Genomic DNA, 11,666 nt, shown 5'->3' on the forward strand with positions numbered 1-11,666 from the left:
AATGCATCTACGCGGAGTTTGCATTAGAATGAAAGAAAAACACTTGATTGATTGAATGAATGCAAAACACTTGATTGAATGAATACACTTACGCGGCGAGCTTGCATTATAATGAATGCAAAACACTAGATTGATTGAATGAACGCGCCTACAAGCGAAGCTTGTGTTAGAAAGAATGCAAAAAACACTTGATTGAATGCACCTTTCTTGAGGTTGCATTATAATGAATGAAAAAAACACATGATTGATTGATTGATTGATTGAAGAAAACTCATCATGTATAATATAGCTTTTTTCAAGAAACATATTTTTCTATTTTCGAAAAAAAAAATAATTCAAATGACGAGTGAAATGTTTTCAAAGAAAGAGAAAAAGGGACTAAGATGGAACAATCGGGAAAAAGTGCCAAAAAAAAAAACTGCAAAAAAAAATTTGGCCAAAAAAAATGAATAATTTTGGCCATAGTGGTCAAAGGTTTATAATGATTAAAAAACATCAAAAAACAAGGGTCCAAAAAACTCAAAACCTCAAAAATGATTAAAAAAATGACTTAAAAAAATAATGGATGCAAAATGAAAAAGTAAGAAGACAAGGAAAGATGGATTACTGAAAACTCTATTCGAGGTAAAACGCTAAACCTTAGATCATAATCATGAATAGAACAAGGGGAAAGTGAACAACTTCCAAACCCAAAAGGAAACTGAACAACCAATCAACACCACACCATGAAAAATAGAATCAATGAAAATATTAATTAAATGCAAAATCTTCATCATGAAGATCAAATTTACAATGAATGAAACAAAACACTTGATTGACTTGATGAATGCAAGTTACTTGAATGCAAAACACTTAAAAAAAACACAGCTTTGCAATAGAAAGGAAACATGAACAATGAAATGAAAAAACACTTTTGCATTACGATGAATGAACGAGGTGAATGAACGCATAAAAACACGAAAGCTTCATAATAGAAAGAATGCAAAACACTTGATTGAAACACCTACATGTGAGCTTGCATTATAATGAATGCAAAACACATTGATTGATTGATTGATTGATTGTAGAAAACTCATGTTCTTATTATAGCCAGAAAAGTGAATGAAATGTTCCCTATTTGGGACTAATACCTCAAAAGACGGTTATAGAGCCAATATGAGAAAAAAAGGACCCTAAAAGGGACCTCCCCGAACAACCGGGAAAGAGTGCCATAAAGTCAAACTGTGAAAAGTCAACGGTCAACGATCAAAGCCATAGTCAACGGTCATAGTGAACTCAAGGGTCCAAAACTCAAAACCTCGTGAAAACACCAAAGGCAAAAAAATCAATGACTAAACCCTTTGTAAGACAAGGACTAAGCCTCTAAACACTAAACCCAATCCTAGATCATATCAATTAGATCTAAGAACAAACAACTTCCAAACCCCTAAAACCACACTTTCTACACCAATAGAATGCGGAAGACATGATTAAATACATCTACGCAAAAATGAAGTTTGCATTAGAACGAATTGCAAAACACTTGGTTGATTGAATGAATGCAAAAACTTGATTGAATAAAAGCTTGCATTATAATGAATGCAAAACACTTGAGATTGAATGAATGAACAATGCCTACAAGCTTGCATTATAATGAATGCAAAACACTTGATTGAATTGATTGAACTCGATGAGCTTTGAATTTTAATGAATGCAAAACATGATGATTGAATGATTGTAGAAAACTCATGTTCTTAATTATAGCCTTTTGAAAGAAATGTTCTATTTTGGGACTAATAGCTCAAAAGACGGTTATAGAGCCAAATGAGATGAAAAAAGGACCCTAAAAGGGACCTCCCGAACAACCGGGAAAGAGTGCCATAAAGTCAAACCGGAAAAAGTCAACGGTCAACGATCAAAGCCATAGTCAACGGTCATAGTGAACTCAAGGGTCCAAAAACTCAAAACCTCGTGAAACACTCCAAGGCTTCAAGAATCAATGACTAAACCCTTTGCAAGACAAAAGGACTAATAAGCCTCTAAACTCTAAAACCTTAGCCTAGAGATTATAAGATTAGATCTAAGATGAACAACTTCCAAACCTAAAACCCCCACTATCTACACCAATAGAAATAAAAACAACGATTAAATGCATCTACGGGAGTTTGCATTAGAAGTGATTGCATTGAATGAAAAAATTGAAAAACACTTGATTGATTGAATGAATGCAAAACAAAAGCTTGTGTTATAAAGAATGCAAAACACTTGATTGAATTGAATTGAACTTGCATTTTGATGAATGCAAAACACCGATTGATTGATTGATTGTAGAAAACTCATGTTCTAAATAGCCTTGCATTATAATGAACTAATAGCTCAAAAACAAATGAGACTAAGGACCCTAAAAGGGATTGCCATAAATTGAAAATTCAAACCATCAAAAAGCCATAGATTTTCATAGTATTTTGAAAAATCAAAACCTCGTGAAAGTCCAAGGCTTCAAGAAAACACTTTGAAGGACAAAATAAGCCTACTAAACCTTAGCCTAGATCATTATAAGTTAGATCTTGAGTTGAAAACTTCCAAACCCCAAAAAATCATTACAAAAGAATGCAAACAAAAATGATCTTTGAGGAGTTTGAAGGAAAAGAAAAATGATTGAAATGAATGCAAAAACTAGATACAATTTTTTTTTATTTTATTATTAATGAATGCAAAACACTAGAGGGATTGAATGAAAACCCAAAATTAGCTTCATTAAAAAGAAAAAAAAACACTTGATTGATGCACTAAAGTGTGAGGTTATTATAATGGATGCAAAACACATGATTGATTGATTGATTGTAAAAAACTCATGTTCATATCGCTTTTTCAGGAAAAACAGCCCTATTTCGAGGTAAATACCTCAAATGACGGTTTTAGAGCCAAAGAGAGAAAAAGGGACCTAAAATGGAACATCCGGAAAAAGTGCAAAAACTCAAACGCCTGTTAAAAAGTCAATGGCCAAATGATCAAAGCCATAGTCGACGGTCATAGTGAACTCAAGGGTCCAAAAACTCAAAACCTCGTGAAACACTCCAAGGCTTCAAGAATCAATGACTAAACCCTTTGTAAGACAAGGACTAAGCCACTAAACGCTAAACCTTAGCCTAGATCATCATATAAGTTAGATCCGGGATGAACAACTTCCAAAACCACAAAACCCACCACTACTACACCAATAGAATGCAAAACACTTAATTAAATGCATCTTCGCATGAAGAATTTACAATAGAATGAATGCAAAACACTTGATTGTATACACTTACGGCGAAGCTTGCATTATAATGAATGCAAAACACTTGATCGATTGAATGAACGCATCTACAAGCCGAGCTTGCGTTAGAAAGAATGCAAAACACTTGATTGAATGTACCTACATGTGAGCTTGCATTATAATGAATGCAAAACACCGATTGATTGATTGATTGATTGTAGAAAACTCATGTTCTTATATTATAGCTTTTTCGTGAAAAACCCTCTATTTTGGGACTAATACCTCAAAAGACGGTTATAGAGCCAATATGAGACAAAAGGACCCTAAAAGGGACCTCCGAACAACCGGGAAAGAGTGCCATAAAGTCAAACCGCGGAAAAGTCAACGGTCAACGATCAAAGCCATAGTCAACGGTCATAGTGAACTCAAGGGTCCAAAACTCAAAACCTCGTGAAACACTCCAAGGCTTCAAAAAATCAGTGACTAAACCCTTTGTAAGACAAGGACAAAGCCTCTAAACACTAAACCCAATCCTAGATCATATATATAAGTTAGATATTAGATTTAACAACTTCCAAACCCCTAAAACCACACTTTCTACAACCATTAACGCGAAGACAGATTAAATACATCTACGTGTGAGTTTGCATTAGAACGATTGCAAAACACTTGGTTGATTGAATGAATGCAAAACACTTGATTGAATACACTTAATTGTGAGCTTGCATTATAATGAATGCAAAACACTTGACCGATTGAATGAACGCATCTACAAGCGAAGCTTTATGTTAGAAAGAATGCAAAACACTTGATTGAATGAACCAACTCGTGAGCTTGAATTTTAAAGAATGAAAAACACCTGATTGATTGATTGATTGTAGAAAACTCAAGTTCTAATTATAGCCTCTTACAGAAACAGCCCTAATTTGGGACTAATAACTCAAAAGACGTGTTATAGAGCCAAAATGAGACGGAAGGACCCTAAAAGGGACCTCCCGAACAACCGGGAAAGAGTGCCATAAAGTCAAAAAGGAAAAGTCAACGGTCAACGATCAAAGCCATAGTCAACGGTCATAGTGAACTCAAGGGTCCAAAAACTCAAAACCTCAGGAAACACTCCAAGGCTTCAAGAATCAATGACTAAACCCAATGCAAGACAAGGACTAATAAGCCTCTAAACTCTAAACCTTAGCCTAGATCTTTTATAAGTTAGATCTAAGATGAACTACTTCCAAATCCCAAAACCCCACTATCTACACCAATAGAATGCAAAACACTCGATTAAATGCATCTACGTGGGAGTTTGCATTAGAATGAAAGAAAAACACTTGATTGATTGAATGAATGAATGCAAAACACTTGATTGAATACACTAATGAATGCGCTGCGAGCTTGCATTATAATGAATGCAAACACACTAGATTGATTGAATGAACGCCTACAAGCCGAGCTTGTGTTAGAAAGAATGCAAAACACTTGATTGAATGCACCCGCGTGAGGTTCCATTATAATGGATGCAAAACACATGATTGATTGATTGATTGTAGAAAACTCATGTTCATATCGCTTTTTTCAGGATACAGCCCTATTCGAGGTAATAACCTCAAATGACGGTTTTAGAGCCAAAGAGAAAAAAGGGACCTCATGGAACATCCGGAAAAAGTGCAAAAACTCAAACTGTCAAAAAGTCAATGGCCAATGATCAAAGCCATAGTCGACGGTCATAGTGAACTCAAGGGTCCAAAACTCAAAACCTCGTGAAACACTCCAAGGCTTCAAGAATCAATGACTAAACCCTTTGTAAAGACAAGGACTAAGCCACTAAACGCTAAACCTTAGCCTAGATCATCATATAAGTTAGATCTAGGATGAACAACTTCCAAACCACGTAACCCACCAATCGCCTACACCAATAGAATGCAAAACACTTAATTAAATGCATCTTCGCATGCGAAGTTTACAATAGAATGAATGCAAAACACTTGATTGTATACACTTTACGCGGCGAGCTTGCATTATAATGAATGCAAAACACTTGACCGATTGAATGAACGCATCTACAAGCCGAAGCCATGCGTTAGAAAGAATGCAAAACACTTGATTGAATGTACTACTACGTGAGCTTGCATTATAATGAATCCAAAACACCGATTGATTGATTGATTGATTGTAGAAAACTCATGTTCTTATTATAGCCTTTTAGGAAACAACCCTATTTTGGGACTAATACCTCAAAAAAGACGGTTATAGAGCCAATATGAGATAAAAGAACCCTAAAAGGGACCTCCTGGAACAACTGGGAAAGAGTGCTATAAAGTCAAATTGTGAAAAGTCAACGGTCAACGATCAAAGCCATAGTCAACGGTCATAGTGAACTCAAGGGTCCAAGAACTCAAAACCTCAGGAAACAATCCAAGGCTTCAAAAATCAGTGACTAAACCCTTTGTAAGACAAGGACTAAGCCTCTAAACACTAAACCCAATCCTAGATCATATCAGTTAGATCTTAGATGAACAACTTCCAAACCCCTAAAACCACACTTTCTACAACCAACAGAATGCGAAAGACATGATTAAATACATCTACGTGTGAGTTTGCATTAGAACGATTGCAAAACACTTGGTTGATTGAATGAATGCAAAACACTTGACTGAATACACTTACTTGTGAGCTTGCATTATAATGAATGCAAAACACTTGACTGATTGAATGAACGTACCTACAAGCGAGCTTGCGTTAGAAAGAATGCAAAACACTTGATTGAATGTACCAACTCGTGAGCTTGCATTTTAATGAATGCAAAACACTTGATTGATTGATTGATTGTAGAAAACTCATGTTCTAATTATAGCCTTTTCAGGAAACAGCCCTATTTTGGGACTAATAGCGCAAAAGACGTGTTATAGAGCCAAAATGAGACAAAAGGACCCTAAAAGGGACCTCATCAGTCAAATTTGCTTTAATGGTGGCAAAAATAGGGCGATTTATTAATCTTAGGGGTATTTAGGTATTTTCGCCAAAAATTACAAAAAACACGCAAAAAACAAAAGACTTTAGGGTTGTAGCTGTCATAAACCTTGGCACACCAGTTAGGGTTGGGGAGAAGAGTGATGATTCTGACCGAGATGTGGATTCAAGTGATGAAGATGAAGACATAGAAGTAGCCAGGAGTGCGCTCCTGAGGAAATATGGCCAAGGGTCTCTCGGAAAGCTAAGGAAAAGGCTGGATAAGGGAGAAGTATCTGGAGAGGATGAGCAGAGGCATACAACTGAACTAACAAAAGAGGATTTACTAAAAGAGGCGCATAGACTTTTGGATGCGGTGAAAGAAGTACAAGAGGTAGGAGAAAGCAGAGAGACGGTGCAACTCAAAACTCTGAAGAGAAGAGAATATCAAGGGGTAGCACGAACTGAAAGAGATGGAGATGAGGGAGATTTCGTGCTCAAGAAAAACTCTAGAGATATGAGTGATGAGAAGCATAAAAAGAGGATCTGGAAACCCATAACGCGCAAGTATCTGAAGAAGAAGATGAACTTTATAAAGTATTTGAAAACAAAAAAAGAAAATGATGGGAGATTGAGGATACAACAATAGTGATAGTTACAAAAGAAAAAAAACAGATTATAATGGGGCTGGAACTACAAGGGAGAATGAGGGTTCAATGGTGGAAGAGTAGAAACTAAGAGGTGGAGAAGAATACAAAAACGCTGGTTTTTTGGGTACTGAAAAAGGGGATAGTCAACAAGGAAAAAACACATATCGGAAACAGCAAAATCAGGAGCAAGACTGTGAGAACAAGAGGATGAGGGTTGTGGAACAAAAGGAAAAACATGAAAATACTATGAACGAAGCTGCTGCTGAACAGAGAGAAAATAGGCCAGAGGAAGGAGCATCAGCAGCAAAGGCATCATGGGCGGATATTTTAGGGAGAGTGAATGTAGGGAAGAAGAGTCTCAAGTTTGTACAACCTACAGTAGTGAATGGAAAACCGATACTTCATGTGGAGTCCAAAAGTTTTGCGCATTTGCATAAAAAAATTCGAGATGCTAGTGGTGGGTAGTTTTGTAGGGAAGAGGCCAAACTACTCTTATGTGAGAGAGATAGTAAGTCGAACATGGAGGTTAAGGAGTGGGTTTACTATGCTACCATATGGAGAAACTATGTTCACTTTCAAATTCGAAAGTGAAGAAGATCGACTGAAGGTATTAGACATCGGGTCTTTCCACATAGCTAGCAAGCTAGTTATAATCAGACCATGGAAGCTGTTTATGGAGGATGATGATGCAGGTCTAAGAACAATGCCAATATGGGTAGTGATGAAAAAATACCCAATGGAATTGTGGGATGAAGAGGGGTTCAGCCAGGTGGGTAGTGTAATCGGGGAACCCATTATTTACTGACAAGCCTACTAAAGAGCGGAAAAGAACAAGTTTTGCGAGGGTTTGTATAGAAATCAAGGCAGATTGTGCGTACCCAAAGGACTTACCTATAGTCATTGATAGAAGAAGAGCAATAAAGATAGAGTTTGAGTATAATTGGAAGCCTCCTTGCTACACACACTGCAAGGTATTTGGGCATACAATGGTTTCATGCATGAAGTCAGACCAAAAGAGAGGGAAAACACAACCAAAAACTGAAGTGTGGATAAAAAAAGAAAAAGTGGAGGAAGTGGAGCGAGAAAAGAAAGGGCAGCAAGGAAAACAAGCTGAGGAGAAAGAGCTGGAAGTGCAAGAGATACACAAGGTAGAGGAGGAAGGGCAATGGCAAGTTCCAGCCAAAAAGCCTAGCTGCAAAGATCGAAATGAGGGTGATGAAGCTGTTGGAAAACAAAGAGGTAAAGACCAAAATGAGGGGCCTAAAGATGTTAAAGCGTCTGTTTTTGAAAAAACAGAGGCAGGTTTGGAGTATGACCAATGAGAGGAGCTGATAGGAAGGAAAAAACTAGAAAAAGAAAGAAACGCAAAGACAGCTAAAGAAGGATATGCTATAGCAGAATATAAGGTATCTGGGAAACAGGGGAATCGAGGAATAGAGAATGCGATAACAAATATGGGAATAAAGCCAGGAACATTGAAAGAGGGGAATCGATTTATATCCCTGCTCATGCTAAACTCTGATTAAATGATGATAAGTATGGGCTGCTGGAAGATGAGGGGGTTTAATGTGAGTTTTAAACACTATGAGGTAAGAGAAGCTGATTCGGAAGTATGACTTAGGGCTGATGGGCATATTGGAAACACGAGTGAAAGCAGAAAATATGGAGAGAATCCAAAACAAAGTCTGTAGTGGATGGGAATGGGAACACAACTACAGTGAAGATGATTTAGGCAGAATATGGCTGGGATGGAATACTCAGATGTGCACAATGCAGCTGATACTAAAGGATAGACAGAGCATAACAATGGAGGGAACTTTGAACAATGGTAAGAAATTTTTAGTTACTGTTATTTATGCATCAAATGACAGGACTGAAAGGAGAATTGTGTGGAGTAATCTTGTAGATATCTCTGCTACTACGTTACCATGGATAGCATTGGGAGATTTTAACACAGTACTAAATGCACAAGAAAGAATTGGAGGTACTGCAACAAGTACTGTACATTTCCAAGATTTGCTAGAATGTGTAACAATGGCTGGATTGGTGGATCTGAGATTTAAAGGGCACAAATTTACGTGGAATAACAAGCAGCGCGTAAGAATATGGAGGAAACTGGATAGAGTTCTAGTCAATGGGGAATGGATCAGTGAGTTTGAGGATACTGAGGCAGAATTCTTAAACCCAGGAGCAACGTCAGACCATTCATCAATGGTGATGTATCCATGTACACAAAGAAACCAGAAAAAGAAAACTTTCCGTTTTTTTAACTTCTGGGTGGAGGAGGAAGGGTTTAAGGAAACTGTGAAAAAGGCATGGGCTATGGAGGCAATGGGAAATCCAATGTATATGTTTATGAGAAGATTGAAACAAGTCAAGGTAGAACTGATTGTATGGAACAGAGAACGAGTGGGGAAAGTGCAAAACAGAGCAGAGGAAGCAAAGAAATCTATGGATAAGGTGCAAACTGAGCTACAAAGTGATCCAACAAACCAAGAGCTAAGTATTAAGGAGAGAAGAGCTGTTGGAGAGTATGTGAGAGCGGCAATCTCTGAAGAGTCTCTACAAAAGCAAAAGTCAAGAGACCAAGATGTCACTTTGGGAGATAGCAATACATAATATTTCTTTAAGTCTGTTAAGGCTAGAAGAAACAAAAACAGAATAACTTCTCTGAAAGATGGAAGAGGAAATGTCATAAAGGATTTAAATGACATAGGAGAGGAGTGTGTTCAGTTTTACAAGCTTCTATTCAGCCTGACCTTACCTGAAGTAAGCTATGTTGATTTTGAACCTATACATCCTAGAGAGCGAGTAACACAAGAAGAAAAAGAACAAATGCAAGAGAAAGTGACTAGAGATGAGATTGTTGAAGCCCTGGCAGATATAGATAATGATAAAGCTCCAGGAATAGATGGTTTCAGTTCATTGTTCTTTAAAGCATGCTGGAGAATTGTGGGAGATGATTTTACAAAAGCTATTCAAAATTTCTTCAAGGCTGGCAGAATGCTTTCTGAGGTAAATACTACATGTATTACTTTAGTACCTAAAATACAGAGTCCTTCATCCCTTAGTGATTATAGGCCTATTGCATGCTATTCTGTTGTGTATAAATGCATCACCAAGATTATAACTGCTAGAATGAAATCCTTCATGCCATGAGTCATACATCACAACCAGTCTGCGTTTATCTCTGGGAGAAGCATACATGACAATATTCTGCTATCTCATGAATTAGTGCATAATTATCATAGAGATAAGGGGCCACCCAGATGCATGGCTAAAATTGATATAAGGAAGGCATATGACTGTGTTAGATGGGAAGATGTTCTGTTTGCACTGGAAAGGATTGGGGTACCAGACAAGTTCATTGGCTGGATAAGAGAGTGTATGAAGACTGCAAGCTACTCTATCATGTTAAATGGTTCACCTTATGGTCATTTCAGAAGCACTAGAGGAATCAGGCAAGGAGATCCCATGTCACCTTATCTTTTTGTGCTTGTAATGGATTTGTTCACTGATATCATGATGTAGAGTGTAGAGGAAGGAAGATATAAACTACATTATAAATGTCATGAGCCTGCTATTACTCACCTATCATTTGCAGATGACTTGCTAGCTTTCATGCATGGTGAGAAGGAGACAGCTATTTGTTTACAACAAAACTTATCAAAATTCAAGAAGTACTCGGGACTAGAAGTAAATGTGAACAAAAGCCAAGTATTCTTTGCGGGACTGGATCAGACTCAGTGTAATGCAATACATGATGCGTTCTGATTTCCGATTGGGGAATTACCCGATTGAAGTATTTAGGACTACCATCGACATTACTACAAGGCCCGACTACTTGATCAGTATGCCATTATATGAGAGAGTGAGAGGATCCGGGGTAGACTACAACTCTATCCTATGCAGATAGATTACAACTCATAAAAGCAGTGCTCAATAACCTGAGCATATATTGGACTGCTTCATTCATGCTGCCAATGAAGACCATTGAAGAGATTAATAGGATATGTAAAAAATTCCTTTGGAAAGGACTAGAACTACAAAAGTCTCATGTACTAATCAGCTGGAATGATATGTGTTATCCTTATACAGAGGGAGGGTTAGGGATTCGAGACCTCAAAACAGCGAATAAGGCGGCAATACTGAAGCATGTATGGCACATTGTAAGTGGAAAGAAGACTTTATGGGTGGAATGGGTGAAGATAAATCATATCAGGAACAAAGAATTTTGGCACATGAACATACCAGCTAATTGCTCAAGCAGCTGGAGAAACATTCTCAAGTTGAGAACTGAAGCAACGTCGTTCATCATGTATCAGATTGGTAATGGGGAGAGAACAAAAATGTGGCATGATCCTTGGCATCCCTCGGGATTGTTAAAAGGTAAATTTCCTCAAGCTTTGAGATATGATTCCACTTGCAATCTTACTGCTACAGTAGTGAGGCTGATTGAAAATGAAAGATGGGCAATTCCACCACACATAAGGCATCATATTCCACAGATAGTGCGACAAATGGAAGAAGAGGTACACATAGAAGGTGGAGAGGATGAAGTGATATGGCTGGCAACACAGACTGGGGGGTATTCTCTGAAAGAAACGTATGAGAAAATGAGGGGCATCAGACAATCACTGGCATGGCAGGGGTTAATATGGTTTTCGAATAGGATACCGAGGCACTCTTTCATAGGGTGGATGCTGTTCAATGAGGGCCTGAAAACAAGAGACAAGATGAAGGAATGGAAAGTGATAAGCTCAGACGAGTGTGTGATGTGCTGGAGAGAAGTTGAAATGATAACTCACCTTTTTTTTTGAGTGTTCGTATGCTAG

The 11,666-nt window shown here is 37.6% G+C and overlaps 1 protein-coding gene across 1 annotated transcript; it reads left to right on the forward strand.

Moving 5' to 3' along the window:
• The first annotated feature begins 8,493 nt into the window (after positions 1 to 8,493).
• LOC147498157 (uncharacterized) lies at positions 8,494 to 9,450 on the forward strand. Its single transcript, XM_086563155.1, has one exon. The coding sequence runs from the start codon at positions 8,494 to 8,496 to the stop codon at positions 9,448 to 9,450; it is 957 nt and encodes a 318-aa protein (XP_086419281.1).
• Positions 9,451 to 11,666: the final 2,216 nt, after the last annotated feature.

The sequence above is a fragment of the Coptis chinensis genome, chromosome 5, assembly GCF_015680905.1.
Source record: "Coptis chinensis isolate HL-2020 chromosome 5, ASM1568090v1, whole genome shotgun sequence".
NCBI classification, from domain to species: domain Eukaryota; kingdom Viridiplantae; phylum Streptophyta; class Magnoliopsida; order Ranunculales; family Ranunculaceae; genus Coptis; species Coptis chinensis.

What these genes read in the sequence shown, in the direction of transcription:
- LOC147498157 (XM_086563155.1), top strand. Translation starts at nt 8,494, where the DNA reads ATGGAGAGAATCCAAAACAAAGTCTGTAGTGGATGGGAATGGGAACAC.